The sequence below is a fragment of the Pipra filicauda genome, unplaced genomic scaffold, assembly GCF_003945595.2.
Source record: "Pipra filicauda isolate LSUMZ 115617 unplaced genomic scaffold, ASM394559v2 scaffold36_size6622888_pilon, whole genome shotgun sequence".
Classification (NCBI taxonomy): Eukaryota; Metazoa; Chordata; class Aves; order Passeriformes; family Pipridae; genus Pipra; species Pipra filicauda.
In genome coordinates this window covers 3,120,505-3,146,411 of record NW_024104498.1, presented here as the reverse complement: position 1 = coordinate 3,146,411, position 25,907 = coordinate 3,120,505, and the positions used below count along the sequence as shown (strand labels likewise).

The following is a 25,907-nucleotide window of genomic DNA, read 5'->3' as shown; positions in this document are numbered from 1 at the left end:
TAGTATTTACCTGTGCTGCAATACCTGGATCCGATCACATCAATTACACATAATCACTACATGCAGGGTTTGGGGACAGGCAAGCAAACAGGAAACCTGGAAGCAGAAACTGATGCAAGAGGGCAGTGGAGAAGCCTCAGGTCCAGCTTTTGGGATGGGATCCTGCTGTCCAGCTCCCCAAAGTGGCCATTTTCCAGGCTTGCACAACAGCAAGTCTGTCCTGCAGGGTGGCCTGGAGCAGCTGTATTTGGGGTTGAGCTGTTGTTGAGGCATCATTCAGGTTAAGAAGCAAAGGCAGTGGAGCTGAATCAGGGAGTCAAAACCTGCCACGCTACTCCTGGGCCCCAGGAACACAAAACAGTAAGAGCAGACAGCAGAGCTGGGAGACGAAAAGAACCAAGTGCCATAACAGATATTTCCTTCAGCACTCTTCCATCCAAAACCTCTGGACAGCATCTCAAGTGCAAGGCAAAATCCCTGGCAAAGAGAGCTCACCTGAAGTCACACATCTAGGAAGGAGTACACTTCTTTTTTCCCCAACCTTCACAAGTATCAGCATCTTACCTTCCTGTTTTCTTTTTTAGTGTGCCTCCTCAATCCAGTTATCATCCCACCACCACAAGTACAGGATGCCCATCTTTCGGATATAAAGCAACCCCTTCTTACAGGGGGCAGGGAACCCTAAGACACTTCAGACTTGCAGTTCTTTCTGACCAGAGGTGGTGGGAGCCAGAGCCTTGCCTTCACCACTACCAGCTCACTGATGCAAGTTTCATCCATCCCCTCAATATAAGCCAAGCTTGCTCTACCCTTAGAAATCAAAAGGTGCAAATTGTTTGTTTACCACATATCAATTCACAGGTAGTTAGCCTAATTTTGCCTTAGTTCTTTCCTTCTACAAGGTCACTTTTGAAGTGGTTTTATTCCTTAAACCCTTTGAAATTCTGTACAAGACAAACCAAGATATACTGTGGTTAGAAAAGGCCTTGGATGGGTCACTTAGTCTCCTCCTCTGGCTAATGGAACCTCTGCCCAGGACTTCAAAAATGAAGCGTAATTTTTAAAAAACCAAGCCAATAACATAACACATTGCTGATGATTTCTGATGACAGTATGGATTTTTTCCTGTTTTCTCTGTATTTTTGTTTTGAGAGAGGATTTTTTTTTTTAATTTTATTAGAGTAAATGACATTTTCAAAAGCTGAAAAAAGCATCTTTTATTTGACAATTACACTGAACATTAAATGAAATCTGCAAAGCCATTTTTCCCATGCACAATCAAAAGCTGACAGGCAGGGAAGCACAGAGTGTATAAAAAAACCCACACAGGCAAGCTGAGGGAGAATGGGTAAAACAGCCATCCTGAATCAGCTCGGAGCTGCTCTAATGGAATTAGGGTCACCCTGACAGAAACACAGTCAGATCACAGAGAAAATTTAATAATTTCTTACTGCAGTCTGTAGAAGCCGGGGAGGATTTGGAAGAGCTTTCTGCCAAATTAGCACTTCTGTATCCACCGTTCACGCACATGTGCCCCTTCCCACTCACCTTCTCCTCCCAGCACCCCACCAGAGCGGCCAGGAAACCACCACTGTGGTCCTGCTGCCAGGGGGGCACCCAGCGAGCCTCTCTTTTTCTGACACTGCCACACAGTTTAACCTTTGGATGCCCCTCCAATGGCTCATGGCTGACATTATTCACAGCTCCCGTAAACTCAGTTCCAGGAGAGGTATCGTGGCGCAGCCGGGCGCTAACTCCGCTAGGTGATACATATTCAATCCGTTTTATCTCAGGTGTTAACATCCAGCTATCTGCCAGCTGCCTAATTGTCAGGAAGCTATGGCAGCAACACTGAAATGTGTTATAACAACAGAAGCTCCAAAGCACAGGTGGGGAAGGTAGGGAAGACCCAGTTGTGGGTGCTCCGTGAGCACTCAGCCGTTGAGACACGAGACATGCTGCTGCCAGGAATGCAGCACAGCCCACCCCCTGCACTCCTTCCCTGCTCCTGTAGGAAGCAATTTTGGGGACTGACTCCAGAAATTCCAGGGATAACCCTGCTCTCATTACCCTGTTGCTTTTAATTGGGGAAATGCAGGAATGCTTTGCAGATACAGAGGCTGCCCATCCCTCCACTGTCTCCAAGCAGTGCTGCAATGGGGAAAAGGAAGAATCACAGTGACATCTTGGCAACAGCCATAACCTGTGCAAATAAACACTCTGATTGAGGCCAACAGGATGCTATGGGGACCAAAAAACTGAGGAATGTGCATACTGGGTGCTCCTTTCACAGCATCCCTCTCTAGCTTCAACAGGAAGCTCCAGTGTGCATATACTGTCATACCTTCCCTTTGTCCTTCACTGCTGTCCTCAGCCAGGACTGCCCCCCCCCCATGCCAGATTCACCACTGTATCTTCTTGTCTACATCACTGATGGAAGGACATGAAAAGTGCAGGGTTTGGGGTGATATTTTGCCCCCTGCAGAGGCACAGAGCAGGTCCTTTCACACAGGTCCCAGCCCCTCAGAGTCAATGGCAAGATTCAGTGAGTAAGATAACAGAAAAGCTCTAAACTGCTAAAATACACAGAGCAATGCTTTCCATCCTAGGAAACCCTCGGTTAATCCGTGGTGGCTGTGGTGGTTAAAAGGTCACTGCCCTCCAGACCTGCCTTCCAGATTAGGAAAAAGTAATTCAGAGTAGATCTGCGCCAGAGAAAAAGGCACACATACAGATACACTTGCTTCCCAACACAGAAGCATTCCACAACTGAGACACCAATATTTGGATCTGGGTCTGCGAAACAGAGCCAATTTTGTTAAATTTAAGCATGTGGAAGCGTTCCACAAAATTAGCAAACCACACCTACTGCAAGTTATTCTCAAGCCAAGAACTGTCCTAGGACATCTCAAGCTCCACCAGCTTCCTCATTCCTGATGGAGTGACGCTTCTCTCCTTTGCAGGAGCCAGGATAAAGATAATGAACCTCAGGGAATTTTTATACTTCTCAGAACATTAAACATGTATTTCTCTGTGCCAGGTCCCAAAATGGGCTACAGTGTGTAGAGAAAATGATCTGAATAAGCACCTTCCAGCAGCTCCAGCAGACAGCACAGAAAGCTGAGGAAGGAGACAGCTGCTGCTCCCAGTTTAACTGGGCAGCTCAGACTCACACAGACGACACACTAATCTGCTGCCTGTGCAAGTCATCCCTAATGGCAACAAAAACAGTGAATTGGTATGTTTCTTCACATCCCTCCTTCACTCTTCTCTCCAGCTTCTCTAAGTTTACTCCTTCCCATCAGTCAAGAACATTTAGGATCCCCCCCCAATCTGTTTTCTCCATTCAGCCAGGCTACTACCAACATGAATCAAGATCTCCTTCAACTTCCACAAAATTACATCTAACTATGAGCCTGGTGACTAAAGGTGCAGTGAGAAGCAGATGACTGCCAGTAGCTCAGAAGCTGCATCATGGTCACCTCTGCTCCAGCTCAAGCATCCCAGGAGCCCTGGGTGCTTTCAAAGGCATGGAATATTCACCACAGCCAGAGCCTGTGACAAATATGCAGATGTCTGGACACTTTAAAACTGGTTACAGGTTACAAAAGAAAGGGGAGGGGAGATGCATAAACACTTGGGGATAGCCTAACAAATACACACGATTTATGAAAACCAGTAATACGCAAAAAAGCCACAAGGTTTCCTGCTCTCTGTATAACTCATTCCATGAGGCATTCCAACTAAAAGGTATTTTCAGTAGGCTAACATTAGCCATGTTTCTCGCCTCTTGTCTGTCCACAACAGCATTTTGTGCACATTTTTCTCCTTGACCTGGATGGGGCTGCTCAAACCCAGTCACAGCAGCCCTGTAAAACTACAAGGACAACAGGCACAGACACGACAGCTTAAAGCACGACCACAAGGAAACACTCTACTCCAATTCTGCTGAAATATAGGTGTAGGAGAGCTACACCAGAAGGTAAAATCTTGCACCCTCTTCCCCAACAGCTCTCCATTGCCTGCTGACTCAGGAGAGATGTCTCAGCGCTACACAAATTACGAGAGCTGGCAAAAGAACAAGGAAAAAGTAACAGGGATTACTGTGACCCCAATACTTCTTTCTTCCTCCGCCCCCAATTTTCTTTACTCATCTCTACGTGTTAGAAATCAAACTGTCAGGTTTTGATCTTGCAGCTACTACAGAAATTCTTCCTGCGCTTGAATAAATTTTGCCAGTCTTTTTTAGTTCTACTTGTGCCCCTTCACACACATCCTGTTTATCCGCAATGCGCACATTGGGAAAGAAGAGACTGGGGTAGGGGGTGGGGGAAGTTGTCCCTTAGCTCTCAGTGTTTCCAGTACAACCCAAAAAGGTTTAATATTTCTTAAAAGAAATTTTGCTAGGTGCTCAAGCTGTCCAAACCCAAATGTTACTTACTGTCCGCTCCTGCTGAAGGCAGCATCAAGCAGCAGAGGATGGCTGCTGGCACAGTGAGTACTGGGATGCAGAAGTTAGGCACCATATTCCAAAGTAGAGCGAGTCCTCTTCAGTGTGAGGCAAGCGGTCAGTACATCCAGCGTTACAGACACAGACTCACTCCTGCAAACCAAGAGAGGAAGAAACGGAAAATGATCAAACATGACACATAGATTAACTGCCAATATACCAAACTACACTGTAAAGACATCATTACAGATACTTCTAAAGTGAAATTTAACTATCTTTGCTGCATGAGCAACAGAGCACCACACTGATGTCCCTGAAGCCAATAAGCTGATTTCAAGGGTCACGAGGCATAAATGCACACCCATCTCCAAGTTTATCTTCATGTACAGTCTGTTTTATGGCCTATTAATGCATCCTTTGGTTGCTATTATTCAAAACAAATAGTTCTGAAGTTGCACATTAAATACAAGGAACAGTCATACGCTCATGTAACTCTTCTTTGTCCAGCTGCCCAAGACACACATGGTTGATTACATATGTAGGGTGGTTTGTGGTCAAATTACATGTGAAGCATAGCTTGGGCCATCCAGCTGGGCTGGTGTACACCAGACAAGTCTCAACGGGTTCAAGTAGAAGAAACAGAAGATGAACTGAAGCAGCTGTCAGCTCACAGGGCTACCAGAGTCACAGCAGAATGTTATTAGGAAGTGTCTATAAAGAGAAGTTTTACCCAAAGCAAACGCCTCAGCTTCAAACTCACAAAAATGGAAAGGATGGCTGTCTTGATGATGATTGATAATAATTCCTTCTCCAAAACAAAGCAAATTACCTTGCAAATTGCCTTAATTTGGGCATCTGCCCGAATACTGAAATACAGAAAATTCCTTGAAAACCAACCAAAAAAAGGTGAGTATTTAAAAAGAATACAGTTTCTGTATACCTGCCTTCTTTATCTTTTCATAAGAATATACTCATTGTACTTTCACCTAAAGTCCAAGGTCTGCCTGTTAAGACAGACTTAAAAGGAGTTAGCAAGCCCCATGCCCTCAGTGTGACTACACTGAGCAGTGACAGGGGCTCACACTTTCCTTTCTGGCCATCTCAGCGCAAGCCCAACAGTCATTAAAAGGTTGATGAGATTCTCCCCTAAGCTGCAAGTTACCAGAAGTTAGCAACACAGCATTATTAGTGAAAAAAAATCTCATGCTGGCAGATGCCAGCCTGAGTGGACCCTGTGAATATCCTTGAAGCAAAGTATCTGCAAGTGCACAGGCTGTGTGTGGCCCGACGCACCACTCTTACTCATGCTGGCAGACATTTCAAAAACATCTTCAAGACTGCTCTACCAAAGGTATTTTTGAATTTTGCTAGGTTTTTGACAGAGAAAACATCCTGGGTTTTTTGTGGGCTGTTGGGGTGTTTTTTTTGAAAACCACTGAGCTTTTGATGGAAGTATCACAAGTTACAAACACATTCACTTCTGACAAAAACATAGTACTCAAAGAATGCCAGGAACGATCATGCCTAGAGAAATCCACAAGAAATCCCAAGAGAATCTACCTTGGCAAATATTGACATCGCATCATACTAACAAACAGCAGATTATGATTCTTCTCCATTCCGTTACTGTATTTGCACAGTAAATCTTTTCACACGTTATAATATCGCACAACACAGAGAAATCTTTATTTATGCAACATCTTCTGCAGCCAAGACATCTGAAAATACTTTACAAAACAACCTAGCTCTAACCTAGATGCAGAGAGAATACTGATCATCTCATCCTTCTTTTATTGTCTCAATGAGAAAGCATAAATCGAACTAACTTCAGCAGCAAGATTCTGAATACTGCAAAAGATGTTCTTTGTACCAGCTGCACACTCCGTTACCTGTGTTGCCCTCCAACTTCCATATCCTCGCTCATCTCTCACCAAAGGATTACTAAAAGCACCATTAACGTGTCTTACATAGCAGAGACAGACACAGGCAGTTGTATTTTTTACAGCTGCATAAGCTGTATTCCAACAGGAAGCTCAGTTCAGTCCCCAAGCCGTTTGCCCCGTGTTAGCCAGCTCTCCAGATACAGCCCACGCAGGAATGGGAAGAAATGCCTGCGTTAAGAGTGATGATTATGTTTCTAAATTCTGCATGTAAAGGGGTTATTTTTGCTGCCCAGAGAAGTGAATCCTCTGAAGCACCCTTTGAGCAGCATTACACCTGGCTCAACAGCAGCCAGAATCTTAAGTCTACCCTTCTTGGGGAGGGGGTGGGAAACACCAAGGGTTGAAATTACTGTGTCAAAACTAATGATGCGTGTCAAACTCTCTCAGATTAGGACAGAGAACAAGTTTTACAGGTGGTGCTGAAAACATCTTAGGTATTTGTCAGACCACACTGGGGATGAATAGCTTTCAGAGAGCTTTTCCTCTTTCATTCACTTCCATTAACAACAAAAGTGCCTCATCTAATGGTGTATCTTGAGTGCAGATTGCTCAGAGTCATGTCAATGGCACCTCCACAGCCCTCATTCAGGAATAACTCTCAGGAACACAAAAAAACTCAGCTAAAGAATAGGTCTGTCTCTTGATTTCTCTCTTCTTTCAGCAAATGTCATCAAGCTTCTCTCCAGTTTCAAGACTGACAGATTTATAACTTTCCTCTCCAGCCCATGAGATACATACAGCATGCATCATGCAAAACTGATGAATTGTCAGATACACCACCAGATGCTTCACAGACTTGATCTTTTTCAACTGTTTAGTGCTATATAATAGTTTACCATCTGGTAGAAATGCCCATTTTTCTTATGCAAGACTGCTGTCTGTCCCTCCAAAATTAACAGAGCACCTTTGGCCTTTAATAGGATCAAAATCCGCCACCTCCTCTTTTCCTGGTTGCTCTGCCTACGGAAAAGTTGTCTGCATTCAATATTTAAAGCACTTTAAATTGGAATGTTTTAAAATTTTATTAATCTCAGTAGCTGTCATTCTCTTTTGAAATTGAAAATATTAAAAAGCTTCTCCTAGCTGTTCAGTTTTCCCATTTTTTTTCTAGAAGGGAGATGCTCTTTCCCAACAAGACAACCCAATACTCAAAGCAAGGCGACAGGGCATTAGCTGAAGCTCATTTAACCCTTAGAAGGCCAGTGTTACTCTGACAGTTTTAAACAGTCACCTTGAACCAATACTAAAGGCAGCCTAAGATAGAAGGTAACTAAAAAACAAATAAGGTTGGTAGATTTTGGTAACAAGTTAAACAAATACAAAATCAGTATTGCTTTGGCAAAATCAAGTCCAACAGAAAATGATCAAATAATATTAAGATTCTTAGCATGTCTTGTCCCCAGCAATCTCGTGCCTCTTCAGGCTGCTCTCTCTTGCATCTGGCATTATCTCCTGTGCACCAGATGACCTCAGTCCCTTCATCTGAAGGCCTCTTTTAATCTCACTGCCTTGGCCAGCATCTCATAACTAATATTGTCTTTGGGAGCCCAGACACTGTTGAAGAAGGTTTTTCAAAAACACACATGCATTCTCATTCCTCCTGCATCTGGTCCTGGCAATATTCTAACTCTAGACTACATAACCCAAAATTAGGCTGAGGCTAAGCACTCCAGATAGCTTTGTAAAAACAGCTTTGAGTTTAGCAAGCTAAACTCCTGCCTCTGCTCCAAACTCAGTGTTAGAGCTACCAAGTGCTAGTTTGGCAGAAAACTAGAAAGCAGGAAAGCACAACAGCAACAAAAAAGCAAACTTCATTTGAATATATCCAGTTTTGCCATGGGGCAAGTGGATGGAAAAGAGGCGGTCTTGAGGATATTTTTTGAAACATACACGGTTTGATTCTTTCAGACAGGCAGAAAAGGCTGGACTCATTTAAAACAGAGCCAAGAATACCAACAGCTCATATGGTACTAAGAAATTCTGGCAATGAGTATGTCTCACAGGAGACGGCAAAGAGATTAGAAAAAGCAGTCAACTTTAAAGAGTCAAGAGGAATTTCAAACCAGCACTGAACAGCTTATGTCCTCTATGAACTCTTTTGGAAGACAAACTGAAGCAAGTGTCACGTGGGTCACCAGCCAAGAACAGCATGGTGAAGAAGAGCATTCCCAAAGCAAGACTGCCCGTTCCGAACCAGGGACAAAAATACTGCACTAAAATCTCTTTTAAGGTTACGCTACCTTGCAACCCAAAGAATCTAGAAGTCAGCACAAAAAGTTCCCTCCAGGAACCCCTGTACATCCACAGAACTGCCAGGTTTCGTTGTGTGAGTGACTACTGACACTGCCTTTGCTGTGAAACACGGTTAAGAGAATCTCTAGAAACTTACAGGGCAGGAAGGAAAGCCCAGTGCATAAGCAATGTCCTTATCTGACCCAGAGATGTAACAGTGTCTTTTCAACAGGAACCTCAAACAACTGTGTTTGTTTCTCAAGGTGGAAACTTCTTGAACATTTGCAAGGTGAGCCCAAGGATGCAGGTCAGAAGACACCAACTGGACAACACCCAGATGACCATAAAGATGGAGGTAAAACTGCATCAGCTTTTCCCAGTGCTACTGCATGGGCAACACACAACAAAACCAAATTTTCCTTCTGGACACCTACCCACAACCTTGTATTTTACACAAGTACCCTGAAGGGAAATCAGTGCTCCACAGGGACCTAATCAACACAACACCACCCAATCAACTTTTGGGTGCCACACCAACAATGGCAATCAAGAACTGACTGAGCAAGGAGGGGCCACGTGCCACACAGAGCAACAAGGCAGCTATTTATTCAGTTAAAAGTGAGAACAATAACTGGCTACAGCTCAGCTGCTTCACTCTGTACATAATGCCTCATCTGTGCTCTGAAGGAGGAAGAGGAAAACCATGACACACCATATAATTCAAGATCATCATATTGCACACATTAAAAGTTGTAGAAGCACAGTTACACACAAGCTAATGACTTTTGAATGTTTCACTTCACTACATTAGTATTCCTTTAGCATAGATTTCTTTGTGTTTTTCTGGGAGAAATATAATATAAAGAGACTTGGGGAGTATAGCAATATGGCCAAAAAAGACAAAATGAGTCTCATTTCACTCCAAACTCCCACATGCGGGGAATGTATTAGAGATTCAGTGGGGAGATATATGAAGATGGCAACACCGGGATAGATTTAGGGAGGAACTTCATATGAACTTGCAATACAGTAAAAAGGCCAAAAGTTAAAGCAACTGCCACATGAGCAAAGGTACCACTTCCAGGACCCAGGTGGGAGCAGGACGAGAGCATCAGTCTGATGCTCTCAGTTAGAAGACTCTCAAACCATCTGGAGAGAAGGAACTAGCAAAGCAATTCAAGAACCAGGAAGGATAAAAATCTCTGTCAAGTCACAAGCACTAGACAGACTGGCTGAGCAAGATGGGGATTTGATAACCATCTATAAGTACATGAAGGATACAAACACCAAGAAAGCAGTGGAGGAGTATAATTAGCCACCGGCATATAACTCCAAGTAATGGAATGAGACAGAGCAAAAGAAAGTGTGTATGTTGAATATTCTCAGTAAACTGTCCAGAAAAAAAAAATAATACCACAGAAGCATTTTTTCCAGCAGGAAAATGTTTCATCACCTGTTTACACAGAAATTAAAAATGGAGTGGAAAAAAAAAATCCACACAAAAATAAACAACTCAATATAATAACAACTCAATATATAACAACTCCCATAATCTGGGAAAAAACCCAAAACAAACCGATGAACTAACAGAGACAGATTGGTATGGAGTAATATAATGTAGCAGTAAAAACAATTCAGATGTATTTTAAAAAGACTCTCCTTCTTTTGACAATGCATTAAAAAGTGTGAAGCATTTAAGCAACAAGCTGGCCCAGTTACAGGCCCAGTCTTTCTGATCCTGAACATGCAATCCCAACTTGATCCAAGGAGAGGAAAAGAGGGAAAGACCCATTTTTAAGTAGGACACAAGCACAAGCTGGATATTCCTGTCAGCCTTAGTGGCTACATTTGCTTCTGAAGACCTTAATTTCTGAAGGTGTCATTGCCTGCAGACAATACTAGGTAAGAAAGAGGAATTTTTCCACTGGAACAAGGATTATGAAGGGCCCCGTTAAATAACTATGGTGATAAGTTAAAACATCCACTTAAAATATAGATCAGCCTTGAGCCTCGTGTGCCCAGCCATCACTCACAGTGAGCCTTAAGCACAGACTGCTGTGGATCGTGCTACCCAAATGTATAGGCTCCTAACACCTGTTGTAAAGTCTCCTTAAAAGAAGTAAACTATTGCATATATCCCTTTCAACAGAGGCCTTTTACATTTGTAGAACAGGCCCAGCAGTGCACCCAGATGCACGGATTACAGATCCAGGGCAGCAGAAAATCCTACAAAAAATAAAACTAAATTCAGCTATTCCTTAACTATCAGCAAACTCTGCTAATGTGGAGGAACATGCTCATGAGTCAGACACCTCCACAAAGCAAGAATTCCTGTGCTTTTTCTACAAATTACTACACAAGTGACAATATATTCTTAATACAAATGATGGTGCCCTAACAGGCTTGACTGAATTCAGCACAACAGAACACACTGGAAAGACTAAAATCACAAGGTATTAAGCCCTCTCCTCTAAACCCAACGCTGGGGCATCAAGTTCTGCACATCCGGGATGCAGACAGGAGGTTTTAAACTAAGGAGATGGAGAGTTGAGAACACGGTCCTTCTGGGCTTGCTGCTTACAACATACCACAGCTGACTGCTATTGACTGTACAGCTGTGGCACTGATATTCCTGCATCTGGCTCCAGCAATGCCAAACACGCTGGTTCGGCATCTCTCAGACTGACAGAACACACAAAGTGTAGCAGATATAAGACTCACTGAGCACCAGAACTAATTTTAACCAAAACAGCAAGAACATGCAAATGATTGACCAGATGAGGGATAATCTGTTCCTCCATCGCTTCGAGGATTTGCATGGTGTCTACTGAAACCAAATGAAATCCTAAATCAATTCTAATTCAAAATTAAATCAGTTTCTTCTTTGTAAGAATGCTTTTCTCTATCCATATGTCCATCCAACTTCCTTAGAGGCCTTGGTGTCGAAATTTTTCAGAGACCTCCTGGAATCTGAACAAATTGTAATCGCATTCCCTGGCTTGGGCATTTTGAGTAACTACTAGAACAGTTTTTCTCTGCAGAATCCATCAAAGCTGGACCCTAGGAGAACATGATCTTTCAGGTATTCTGTTATTTTCTCAGTAATTTTTGCTTCAACCAGAATACAAGGTATATAAAGAACTTTCTCCTAAAAAAAAAAAAAAAAAAAAAAAAAGAAAAGTTCTTTTTAACTAAAAATCCCTTACTTTTGCTGGAAGTTCAGTTATGTTTTATGTAACACAGCATACTATTGGGGTCTGCTCATTTAATGCCTTTCAGATTAACAGCTTATTCCAAATCTGCTTTTGCCAAGACCCCAATTTCTGAAATTTGCTTAGCTTTTATGTTTAGAATGACTAGGCACAATACCAGTACCAAGTCTTCCACAACATTTTTAGTGGTTAAAAACTGATGCAAAGCACTTTGCACTTTTTTAAGGCTCCTCTTCCTTAACTGCCATCCTTAACCTCACATCAACTCACTAGGACAAATTTTCACACAAGACAATGGCTCTGATTTGCCTGTATTATTTATCTTAGATGTATAGTCATTAGTTCTTCAAAGCCCACCTTGGATCTTTCAATTTTCCTTTTATACTCATTATTACTTCATATACTCTACCAGTGACAGCTGGGAGTTGGGTTTCCAAATTTTCATCTCAAACAGCTTCTCAAGCCTGCCACCTACCCAGCATGAATTACCCCCAGCCTTGCTAATTTAACTGCTTTTCCCAGCTTGCTTTCTTATACCCCACTACTGATTTCAAACCACATCAAGAAACTGGTTCACTCCCCCCTTTCACCCCCTTCTTTCTTTTCTACTCTTACTTTCTCCCATTCTAATTTTAGGGATGCTTTGAGTAAGTTATTCACTTTCTTCTAAGTTACCCTTTCTAAAGTTTACCATCATTCTCAACATGTTGGTCTTCTTGGCCCCTCGGAGCCCAACGACGTATTCACGCGCTACATCCACGCAGTCGTGGCCACTCATGAAGATGCGCTTGAGGATCCCACAAACACCTTTAACCTTGGTGACTCAGAATCGTCAAATACACCAGTGATTGAATAATCCCGAGCAACTACTTGTGCCTGGAGCTATTTTAAGTCTGGCTCTGGAAAGCACGCACACACTGGTGACAAAACCTCCACCCACCGTCTCTCGCAGCCGCTCTCACACGCGGCAATCGAGTGAAAAAAGGACTCACTTCTTTGATCCCGCCAGCAGAGACGATAATCCTTCTCCACAGGTCAACCAAGCACCCACGGAACGCCAAGTTCTCAAACGCATCTTGGCTGTCCCGTCCTTCCTAGACGTGGGCACCACCAGCTGAGGAGCAGCATCGCTGCATCAGACGGGATCCCGGCCCCAGCCAGCTCCCATCAGCCAGCACCAGCCCGTGCAGGAGGAGACAGCAGCAGGCAGCCATGGGGCTGGCTTCTTCCTAACGCCATCATTTAGCAGACAACTTATGCCCTACTGGAGGGTTTATATATCCAATTAAACTTTCTGTAATTCTCGTCTCGTGAAACTGTGAACATTTTCAACGCTAGATTTTGGAATTATTCTCTCCTAAAGGGTTTTGAAGTTAATTATATCATAGTTGTTATTACTGTCTCCACCACAGATACTGCTTGAACCCCATTACTGTGTGTATTACTGAGGGCTAAAATAAGAATAGCTGCTGTTTCGGTGTGCTCTGGAGCTAGCCCTGCCTGCAAACTGCTTTTATAACCTTTGCCCAAACATAATGTATGCTCAGTTTATATGCAGGTAGTTAACATAGCCCAGTAGGGTAAATGGACTTATTACATTTATTAAACTGAATTTTCTCTATGCAGAACGCCCCCAGCATCCTGCAGTCCCACTGGCTCTGGAGGCATTTGGCTGTTACCATGGAAGACAGCACCCAGAAATTCCCTCTGCAACTAATAAGCAGGAACTATGAAAGCACAAGTTTCATGCAATTGCCTTCTGTATGAAAAATGAAAACTCTTTCTGTAACCTATAAAGAAACCAAGATGCAATCAAGCTTATTGTAATAAGATGCTAAATTTATGATTATTCCTTTTTTTTTTCCTCCTAATAAGGCCCCCTAGCTTTGCTTTGGCAAAAGAAAACAACGTCTGAAGCAGCATATATGACAGAGTACCTAGGCCCTATTAAAGGGATGCAAATAAAAAGCAAGCCCTAGGTGTAACATAATGCTTATTGAAGATGAAAAGAACAAATGTCTGCAAATTGAGAAATCCTGAATTAATGGTGGAAGGTCAGTCTTAACTTTGTCTGAATCCAAAAATTTCAATTCCAAATCCTTTATTTCTCTCCTTCAGTAGCACTTCAGGTTAAAAACTAAATTTGGGGTTCTTGCATCACATTCTGTAAAGTAAGACACACACAACACCGACACATCAGATTTTGTCTCACTCAGATCTGAGGCTGTGTGTTCAAAACTGTTTGATGGAAGAAAATCAATTAATATATTTTACAAGTCTCCTTTGTTTGCCAGATCAAAGCAGTAGTTTCCTAGCTACTTCCTGTCCAGAGGGACTGAGATAACAGCTGCATCAAGGCTGCAGCGAATCCAACATTTTTTGGACAGACCAGCCACTTCCATCTTTCAAGCCACAAAGCAAATGCCAGGACTCCTCAACACAGGCCAACATCTGCTTCCACGCTCACGTTTTCACGCACACATTCTACAAGCAAACTGGCATGTGGGGACCACATGCAAGTACTGAGCGCTCAGGGGCAGCAGATCGGAAGGCTCCATGCGGCTGTGGATCCGTGGTGGCTGCCTGCCACCTCATCCAGGATGCGCAACCTCACCTGCTTCAGATTAAAAAGATGAGAAAAGGTGGGAGGCTAAAAGTATTCTGCACATCTTAATGAACCTGTAACAATTGCCTCTCCCAAAAGGCAGAAAGAGGTCTAAAACAAAAAGCAAAAGTAAACGGCATTACCCCTCAGGTAAGTTGGGTACATCACCACCCCTACAAAATGCTCGCTTGCTCCTTGCACCCTGGGTGATCTCATACCTCCCATGGACCCTCCTCATCCACCACCATATCCATGCTAAATTTATAATAGATTTTATGTGTTTTCGCTTTTTATGTCCAAACATTTTCTGACCACCAGAGAAGGCACGCTTTGCTAGCCAAGGGTATTCAGTGATATCCACTATGTTGCTACTTCCAATGGCTTTCCTATTTCTACACCCGAGAGGCAGCAAGAAAGATCAGTTCTCACATTCAGCACAGCACTCACATGGTACCAACAGATACAGGATATTCTTCACCTTTCAGTGTACTTCTCCTCCATTACATCATATGGCTCCAGAACATTCAAGTGTTGCAATTAAACCTTAAGTAAGGTATCCAAAGGAAAACAAACAAAATCCACCACCATAACACTTCTGCTTCCACAAGATGGTAGCTTGCTTTGGATTTTTATAATTCAGTCTTAAAGAACTCCTCTTCCTCAAACTTTGAGAGCATTTCCTCTGTATCTCAGATCTGACAACTTCTGTGCGTTCTCTTTGCCAGGAGAATGGTCCCATGCTAATGGTCTGAGTCAAGATAAACCCGAATCCTCATAAAAGATCAACCCAAAAAAGAAATAAATTATGTACCTCACACAAAACTGCCCTTTCCTAATGGAGACTTCTGCCAATAGCAGATGGAAAGATCTTTGAAAAATAAGACATCCCATATGCCGTCTGCAGCAACTTCTTAGCTACACTGTTGAAATTATCCACTTTTTCCTTTCCAGGCCTCCACCTTTACATGACCTTGACTAAAACATAAAGAGGATAATACATAATGTGCAGCTTCTAGGGATAGCATTCAGTAAAACCTAAGGAAAGAAAATTACTGCTAGCTGTTTTTTCAATGTATTTGTACATTAGTGTGCTGAAATGCATACTTGGCGCCGTCGAAATCAAATTCAATGTACATTTTACAGTACTTAGGAGGAAAGCTATTTTAATTTTGTTAGTTGCCAGAATGTAAAATCCTGAAGGAGAAAAAGCTTCCAGCAGAAAAACAGAACAGATCTTAAAGGGGAAAGACACTACCTAGCTTGATGAGAAACAAAGGAAAGATTAAGGAGGACCTGGTAAAGTACAACTCCAAGAAAAGGAACAGCCCCTGTCCCTCCACATGGCTGGTGTGGGGCTCACAACACAAAATGCAACGCCTTGTTCATCAAATCCAAACATATTAAATTAACAGCGGCACAGCAACAACTCTTTAGCTGCCAACAAATGACGACTCTGAAGCTCTTAGCAATGTATGAGAACATGCTCCAAGTTTTAAGCATTTACTTTTGGATATGCAATGCCACCAGATGCCCAAGCTTTTCCTTACCTGCAGACTAATGCATCAAAGTGGCTTTGATGACGTTCCCTCTGAAAGCTCGTATGCTCAAAGACTGCAGCTCTATGTCCATCACTTCCAGACATGTGCCCAGCCCATCAGTTAAAGTGGACCTGAGCCAGGTATGAGCAGGGGTGTGGTTTTATTGAAGCAGGTAGAGCCACACCACCACATTCATGCCAGTGCTATGTTTTGCTCAGGCTACAGAAAAGCAGGACAAAGTTATCCAATGCCAGAGCTTGTGTCCCTGGTTGCTTGACCTCCAGGCGGTGCATAGATTCTGCATCATTCAAACCTGCTTTGTTTTACCCTTGTGGGTTTTAATAATTATGCACATACACAGAGAGCTTGCAATCAGTGTACTCTGAATTAAATTTTAACCAATAAATGAAGTATTAAAAGCCACAAAATTTTTTATAAGATTTTAATTGTGTATTACAGAACTCATCTGGTAACACCTAATTATAATTCTAAATGAGCAGCAATTAACAAGCTATTTTACGGTGCCTAAGTCCAAAATAAACAAGGTCAGGACAGTCCTGCAAAAGGAGCTGCTAGTGTGTATCCTGTAAAAGGGAGGCCAGTCTATGCTTGCAATGCACTCATTCCCCAATTTTTGCATCAGAGCGTTAAATTTTAGAAAGCGCAGGGCACACCACCCATCAAGTACAGGACTTGCTGTACCACTGGAGCCTTGTCAGAAAATGGGCAGCTCTGCTCCTGTCACAGCACGCACAATAGCAGTGTAAGCTCATCTGAAGTGACACATGCCAACACTGTGCCACTGATGGGGAAGGCAGGAGCAGCTCCAGCAGAAGCAAGTGCTCTCACCCATCACGTAACAAAGATCCCAAAACGGGATGTGTTGAGGACAGAGCAATGAAGAAGTCTCTCTTCTTCACAGAAAAGCCATAACACACCCTGCAGTAAAGGCAATTCACCTATTGCTTGAAAAAACAAGTTCATCTTACAGAACCATCCAACACTTCCTAGCAGGAAGAAGGCAGACATTGCAGACAGAGTCACAGATTTCATGTCAGAAATTCCAGGACATTTCCCACTGACCTGGATGCTGTCTCAGAACTTTCTTGGAAGAATCTTGCTTCTTCACTCTGTGGCTAGTGAGTCAAATCCTTCTACCTGGTAAGCATTCACCAAATGTTCAAGAAGTAGCTATAGCAGGGAAGTAGCCCACAAGCAGCATTTTAGGGGTCAACCAGTAAAGGTTCAAAGCCCAGAGGCTTTGTTTCAGAATGCATTACCCTTTGCTGACAGGTTGGGTTTAAATTTTATTTTTGTATTTTATCCTTTAGAGGTTCTTTGAGAGTTGAAATGTGAGGAAAAAAATTCATCCTAAATCATATGCAACGTACAAGGTAATTTTCTCCTCTCGGAGGGTAGAGGTGGTTTCTGAAAAGGGCTTTCAGACAGACTCCTTATATCTGTCTTCTGGCTTTCCTTTTACCACTTTTCCCCTGTCTTCTAGGGAAAATGAATCTCAAACCTCTTCCGTGAAGAACACAGGCCATTCCTGACTGCAGGAGAGGAGGCAACAGAACGGGAACTTTCCTCATGTAGATAGTATCCTCTCTATCTGGAGGAGCAATGCATTAGGTATTTTGAACTAACAATTAAGACATGGAAACATTTGGAAAAGTATCAATGATCAGCTTTTTAAGCAAAAGAACAAAGCACCCAAGGCACTGTCAGGGCTAAATCAGTAACCTCCAACTCCAGGAGAAGCTGGCAACAGGAAATGTGCTTTATGCATGTGGGTGGTTTATGAGAAACAATTTGTTTACAGCCCTTTTAAAAAGAATACGTGAAGGAATTTGAATAGCTATTCCTCATGAAGCAGTGCTGCTCAGAATGAAACGTTCTGTCCTCCAAACTCACAGACATAATTCCTGACAGATTAACCTTCTGCACCACACCGAGGACACCAGCAGTAAAAGGCTGCTTAAGGCACTGCAGATTCCCCACTGCTCTGTTGTGCTTCTGTCTCACCCGCAGAAGCACTAAAGCCTTGCACCAGACGGGTCACGGGGGTTTAGACCTCTGTGAGAAAGGATTCTGGGCTTGCCCTTCAGCCAAGATTTACAAGCTTCAGAAATCTCTGCAGTCAAGTCAACCTGCCTTTCTCCAAATAAGTATGCCTGTGACCTGGCATCTCCTAGGGAAATCAGGTTGATCTGTCGTCTGATGGAATAATTAAAAATGCAAAATAAAAGTATGTATCTTCCTTGACAGTGTTCATCAGAAACTAGTTAAGACTCATACTGCTGGTTGAACCAAAGTGACCATTCCTGGCAAACGGAACTCCTTCCTGAGCAAAGGCAAGGGGAGAGCTCCCAAGGGCTGAAATGAATAGTCAGGATGTCACAGACACAACCCTCCTTCTGCACCTTTCTCAGCCAGCAAACATGGAAAACCACGTCCTCTGATTATATGGCAAAGCTTCTGGATACACTGCAGTGTCTTTTACTTATGAGTTCAGCACTGACCACCAGACATTTAACCAACATCTGCCACACGTGCCTGTCCTGGCAACCTTCCCCAGGAGGGGATCCGTTGGAGCAGCACCGTGTTCCAAGTCCTGCTGGGTGTTACACTGGATGAACCACTGCAAGATCAATCCCGACTCTGTAACACAGCTGGGAGGAGGGAACCCTTCCAAGAGCCTGGCAAAGTTCATTATCCAACCTGCAAGCGCTCATCCTGTGGCCTCCTCGAGAGCCTTCGCCGCCCAGCAGCACCAGCACTACAAGAGGAGCCAGCAGGACTTCATTTCTTCCCTGTGTGAACAGGAAAGGAAAAGTTCATCAAACCACTGCCTGAAGCAAAGATGCACCAGGGAAGACCAGGAACCTACAGGCACAGCAGACTTGGAGGCAGCAGCCTTTGTTAAGACCAAGACTGAATAACTACTGACAGACCGTCGTATGAACCAGGCAAAGCTGATTATTTTTTTCAAACAGACCAACTACCCTGGGAAAGCCCACTATCCCCAAACCCTTTTCCATCAACTGTCCAAGAGAGTTGCTTGCAAATTACTGGAGGCACAAAAGCTGCAGACACTTGGCTCTTTATCTTTGAAAGCATTCTACTTGAATTTATCACACTACATGCAAGTTAGACTTTATTTAGCCAAACGAGAATCCTATAAGCCCCCTTTTCCTCACCAGAGAGTGAGAACAAGCAGAACAGCTAGTGCCTTCTTGCTTTACTGAATTCATTATATTAAACCAAAAGCAATGTCATCTTAACTTGAAAGGACTTTTAAAAGAGCTTGAAGCAATTCTGCTGCTGCAGCATTTTTATATTTTGGATTAACTACAAGCCTTCTTAACCCCTCCAAGTTTGTAACAGCACATACCCATATCCTCCCAAGCTTTCAGAGCGTACAGCAATCCCTGAGCTGTTAGCAAGCTGAGAGTTAAAGCACACACCATGTACAACTATTGTAATTTGACTCCTCTACAAGTTAAAGAAGTCCAAGTTTTAGATGTTTTTGTCCACAAGACAGGACCTGCAGAATTTCATAAATTATCTCAGACATTCCTCATGTCTCATGTGCAATTTCCCTGATTAATAACCTGGGCTCACAGGGGCAATGAAAAGGTCAAAATCCTACTACAGGCGACAGTGCTAAAATATTACTAAGTGCCACCTTTAAAAGATTTCCAATTGGTATTAATATAGAAAGATTTCTGTCGAGAGAAATTCTGTAAATTCATTATTATCATCACAGACTTTAAAAACTCTTTTCAAACAGGATTTTTAGACCCTTTTTTTTGCCAACAGAGTGTATCATAAGCTAGGGAAAACACCTTAGCAGCAAGTTTCTTGAAATGAAATATTAAAAAAACACCCAGCCACCAATAACTGGTTCTGTTTGATGTAGTTTGTCATTTTTCTGGACAGCTGAAAGCCTTAGGCAAATGTGCAGGGAAAAACAGTGAACCATCTCATCCATCTTTTGTTTATTAAACCCTGAGTTTATTCAAGTGGCTTTGAGTCCTGAACTACGCAAAGTCTTCCGAACCATTCCACGCTCAGCAATCAAATCTAGGGGCCAGAGAGAACCCAAAACGTCCTTTACATTTATTAACTTCTGAAGAAAGCATCAGATAACAAACCCTTTAATCTCAGCTCACTCAGCTGAAGAATGGTGAGAAACAACAGTGGCCAGAACCAGACCAGCTCCAGGACGGTGCTACCAGGAAATCTTTGTCAGGTGCTTGATAAACCCCTGCTCAGAGCACCTCTCTATTGCTCCTGGCCCAAAAGCCTTTAACAGCCCTGTACTACTGGCCGGGCTCTCTCACCCTGCCCGAGGGGGACACCATTTACAAAACAACCCAAGAACCCATTAATAAGCACTGCCAACCTTGCTTCTGAACTCTGCCGTATTTTCGGCGGAACGGCTGCATCTCGGGGACAGCCACATGTGTGCTGGAGATGAAAGGTTGCCAAGCAGTGCCAAGTTATCGCAGACAAATAGTATCTAAGGGAGATGGATGGAGTTATGAGATCAAACTGCAAACACTCCCAGATCAACACTATTTGGAAAAGGGCTGTGTCTATACTCTGTCCATTCACAAAAACACGGGGAAGAGAAAAGCCATTTTTATACACAAAATTACATTAGAAGTGTGCCCTAGAGACCACTGTATCATTCATTTTCGTACTAAATTCAATAAAAATACACAGTTCTTATTTAAACAGCTGCAGCATCAAGGAGGTCTTGCGACAACATTTAAGACCTTGTTGAGAGCATGCCCTGCCCTAATCCAGGCGACCAGCCTACTCAGAAAGCTGACACGGGCAATCTGACTGGCAGGAGGTCTAGTCCCAGAGGTCCCATACATCACCGACTACATCTGCATTTCCCCTCCCTTTGCTGTCTTTCCTCACACATTTCCCAGCGCTCAAGTGTATACCAAGACAGCTGAGAGGATGCAATTTGTAATCTCAATTAGGCACAACATGAGGTAGCCAAGTTGATTAGGAAAGACGGGGCCTAACTCTTCTAAGTCAGTTTACTGCCCCTTTGCAAGAATTAATTTCTATTCCAGCAGCGCCTGCAGTGGTGTGTCCAGTCCAAACACGTAACAAGGTAAACAGATGAACTCAAGAGAGGCTGACATTTTGCATGTGGCATGGCAGGGGAGCTGTGTGCCTGTGAGGGTTCGTGCACTACAGCTGACTGCATCCTCTACCTGATCCATTAGCGTTTGGTCAATGACAGGGAAAGTAGAGCCTTTCCTTCCCTTTAGTAAGACACTAATCTATTAAAACTCTACAAGCTGCGGTAATTAATCAAAAGTCTATCATACCATATAAAATGAAAATGGCTTAAAGATGTGTCTGTTCACACCGATTAATTATTAAAGGAGCATTAGCTGAAGCTTTTCACCTGTTATTTAAAAGTTCAGGAAAACATGGCATGACACACACACAACTACTGCAGCACAGTTTACACCCCAGCAACCCACCCACCCAGCTGTGCCTGTACCTGTTCTGCTTTCTGCAGGCTGGTTCCAGCACACCCCAAGAGCAACCAGAGCCTGCCTGCTAGGGATGCTCAGTACATACAGCTGCAAAATCACCCTGGGGAGTCAGCAGGTAGCCCCTCCAAAGAGCAATCACAACAAGCATTTGCACATGTTTGCCTGACATTTCTACTTTTGTTTCAAAATAAAGTCCTCAAGCAACAAGGCAAGGGCTTGGTAAAACGGTAGCAGCACAAGCATTCCTAGAAACCACCAACCGTGTTGTTTTCAGCTGTGTTCGTGCTGCTGTAATCAATGGAAGCACTTAGCAGTGATGAGCACATACCGGCAAGAAAAAACACCCCATCCCTTATACCATGGTTGTTATCTTCTTCCAGACCAACCAATGAATCAAGATCACTGACTGCACTAGGAGGCGAAGCACTGGGAGGGCTGGTGCTTAATTAAGCTGAAGTAAATACGTCCTGGCTCAGGAGCAGACTAGAATCACCTGTGTAGCACATAAACTGAGAGCAGACAAGAGCAGAGAAGCTTCAGACCTGCTCATATTTCTACCACTTATGGCCCGAGCTTTATTCTAATTGCACAAATTGAAGAATGATTAGCAGTTGTGTGGACATTAAATGCCCTGTTGATGTAACCAAAACAGATTTGCTTTATTCAGAACGATTACTTAAGGCCATAGCTGTGAAACTCAAATGAATCAAAACAAAAACAGACATTAAAAACACAAAGCATCACCTCAGAAATGAGGGGGATGGCAATACAGCCTAAGTGATAATTTAAAAGCCGCACTCTTTTAACATCATGCTTTTTAAAAATGGAGAGGCAGGCATCTTTTTCATGAAACACCATAAATCCACTATAGTGTTGTTCTCATCCTTTGCAATCTCTAAAATGAACATCTATGAATATGAATACTAACAAAATTCACCCCACCTATGTTCTGCACCAGGTTCCTAGGTAAGAATTCATATCCAATTCTACGATAAATTTATATTTCTGCTGAAAAGTGTAATGCACAACTCAAGATCAGCAGAAATACAGTGTCAAGTTAGAAATCAGCTTCCATGAGCCATGGGAGGTGAATGGTAAGTGCAAACCTGACAGACCGCAGATTCCTGTGCTGAAAGGACTTTACAGGCAGTACATGTCCTAATAAACTATTAAACAGGCACCAGCACACTCCTGGTGTCGTTTGGAAACTAAAGAGTAAGGTACAACTTTAAACGTTTTTGCCTCTCCTCCCAGCTCTCACAGATGCTCCTCTTCACAGCTTATCTCCAAGCCACACGGTGAGAAACGGGGGGCCCCAGACTGGCTGCCAGCCAGCCTTTTCAGGCTTCATTTTTAATGCCATTACCTATGAAACACATTACATTTACTTGGCCTCCAGTCACATCATTAACCCTGGCAGTGAAGCAACTAACAAATACAGCTAACAATATACCCTTGATAGGAAAGCCTCACATTTTTTCTTAGCACTTCATCTAAAAACCTAAATCTCGGAAGGTAAGTTTGAAGCTGTTAACCAGCTATTTCCCTCTCCCCACAGAGGAAGAAATTGTGTTTTTCTCTGACAGCAATATATGATATTACTGTCATTACAGTTGTTTTAGAACAGCTTTAAGCTACACTTGTGTTTCAGAACTACCTGCCAGAACCCTTGTTCAAAACTTTCATCTCTCACTATATTGTTTCAAGGGAATCTTTTGGTTTCAACGGTCCAAGTCATCAAGTATACAAAAGAAAATGCAAACTTAAAGGTAGATGATACAATCCCGCTCATTGCATTCAAAATACAATTCACAAGCTCCTTCCCTGGGGTTTTCTCAGACTGGATGACCAGATTTTGTCCATGCTATGAGACAGCAGCACAGGGCTGTAAAAACTCAGAAAAGGTTTTCAAAAAGCAGGGACTGGCCAATGTAAGAGATCTTGTCAATCTTCCTCCTCATTGAGATTGCAGCCACGGCCTCAGCAGCTGTGACTCCCCAGATTTTACATAACAAGCAGATCTCACTTCTTTTACTTGACTCCAACATAGACCTGGTAAGAGCTTTTAAACATGATGCACGCACATATTCACACATTATTTGTGCATGTTTTACATCTGTACACGCATATTTCTATTAAAATTATACCATGAATGTATTTTACAGTGAACACAGCGCAATCTTCTTTTGAACAGCTCCAACACCACCTCAGTGCTTCGCTTTTCCATCAGGTGCAGCGAAGCAGAGGGACCGTGTTCCCAGCAGCCAGGCTGCTCCAGAGTTCCAACCTTGCCTCCAAGTGCAAGGACTCCCACAGCCTTGTCAAGTGCCTTCACTCCTGCACCCTGCACTCCCCAGGGATAAAATCAGTGATAGCACTCTGCCTCCCTAACAATATTTAGTGAGAACAGATTTAAAAAAAAAAAACCCAAACAAAAAAATCCACTATGAAACTCTGAAGAGCAAATATTGCTGTCTTGAAAATGTAGGTGCTTACTCCAGTTACCAGGTTTCTATAAAAACAACATTATCCTGCAAACATTTTTTGGACTAATTTTATTCTTAAAATTCCACAAAATCTTTAGTTCTAGTACAACAATTTATACCACCCCATTGGAAAAAAAACTCTAAACCATCTGAATTTGAGTTTTTCCACCTTTGGAAAAGCCTAAAAATATACAGGTTCTCTCTGATAATCCTGTTCCAACAAAGGTTTTGCCCTAGCAGAACGAGATAAGAAATCAAAACAGTCATCTATCCACTGATGGTGCATAAACACTGTATTTATTAGCACTTCCACATACTGATTTTAGACTAACCTCTTTCTCAACAGTAACAGCACAAATGACCATTTCAAAAATGCTGTCATCCAAATGTCACAAAACAAAAGAGAACAAATGATACTCCTGTGAGACATCTACCTCCCTGTGTCTCCTCTGGCATTTAGAAGCTGGCATGCAAGGAGAATAATCCAGCTCCCGTGACTCATCTCACCCTTCAAAGCCAAGGCAGGCTCTGGGACAGAGCGAGCACGGGAGCTGCACCCGGAGGCCCTGCCAATACTCCCCATCTCTGCAGCCTGCAGCAGTTCCTCCATCTTGCAGAAGAGGATCTAGTCAGCACTCATCTTCCTAATTACACACCAACAATTAGCTGGAATCTCGTTGGACTGTGCATGTCACCTGTTAACAGAGTTCCACAAAAAAGGGCTAAACTGGAATGTGGCAGATGGAGCTATATATCCTGTCCATCTCTGGAGAGCAGATTTGTAATGCAAAACACTGAATTCAAGATGAGACCCATGGATACAAGGAAGCAATCAGAACCAAACTGATTAAACAAGACCCAGGTCTCAGCACAGCACGCAGAATACTAAACAGAAGCAAAGGTACCTCCGAGAGGGAAACAAACCACGCGTCACGCACCGGCTCGATCTTCCCTGAACCGTGTGGCTGCCTCTTCAGAAAAACCAGACTGTTCTCCCCAAAACTCACCAAGGCCAGAAACATCCACATCCCAATCACTCCATCTCAGATACGCACAGACGAGAAACTCGGGTTCCTGAGTTGCCTGTTTTATGACGGGGAAGCCCAGGGTGGGGATGCCGCGATCCACATGGCCAAACACAACTGTGCTCGTTGCAAAGCCCTCCAGTTCAGATTTACAGCACCCCAAGTCAGACGACCAGACTGGATTTATTAGCCCAGCCTCTTACAACCCTGGGTACATGACATTTCATGCAACTACCGCTATCCTGAGCCCAAATCCCATTTGTTTAAAGCAAATCTGGTTTCAGTATGGGAGGAATCTGGACTGGTGCCTGGTATTGACATCAGGACACAGAAGGGATGCACTACTTCTTCTCTGCCCTGTCACAAGACTCTGAGAGACATGTGCTTTGCTTCCAGCCCAAGTACTGCCGGCTCCCACACCCAGTCACACCTCCTTGCTCTGCTTTTCACTGCAATATTAAAGAGAGTTTCTAAATACTTGCATTGGGAACTGTGGTTTCCCTTATCAACACTGATCTGGCTTCACAGACCTCCCACTCGTTTTGCTTCATGGGCTAATGGAAGAGGAGAAGAATTAAATAGCCCTCAGAGCTCCTGCAGCCGCTCTCTTATGAATACTCTGCTGACACACACACACATTTCTCAGCAACACCCTTGTTCAAAGAGCCATCAGGAAAACTGTAATTTAGACTTTTAACAGTTCCTCCAGTGAAACACAAAAAAAACCCCAACCACCCTTTAAGCTGGTTTTGTTCTGCTTTCTCTCAGCAAAACGCTTACCCCTCGGACAACCTCATACACTATTTTGCCATCTTACAAACTCCCTGCTAAGTAAATGATGCCACACAGCCTTACAGAAATAAAACATATTCTGACATGCACCAA

At 43.1% G+C, this 25,907-nt stretch overlaps 1 protein-coding gene across 18 annotated transcripts in view; it reads right to left on the bottom strand.

Moving 5' to 3' along the window:
* The window catches only part of PTPRF (protein tyrosine phosphatase receptor type F), a 376,508-nt gene that overhangs the window by 241,217 nt on the left and 109,384 nt on the right, over positions 1–25,907 (bottom strand). For all 18 annotated transcript variants that reach the window (XM_027747288.2, XM_027747286.2, XM_027747295.2 and 15 more), the window contains exon 3: positions 4,442–4,603. In XM_027747288.2, the coding sequence (XP_027603089.1) occupies positions 4,442–4,526 (85 nt within the window). In that variant the 5' untranslated portion in view covers positions 4,527–4,603. The remainder of the gene's footprint in view (positions 1–4,441; positions 4,604–25,907) is intronic.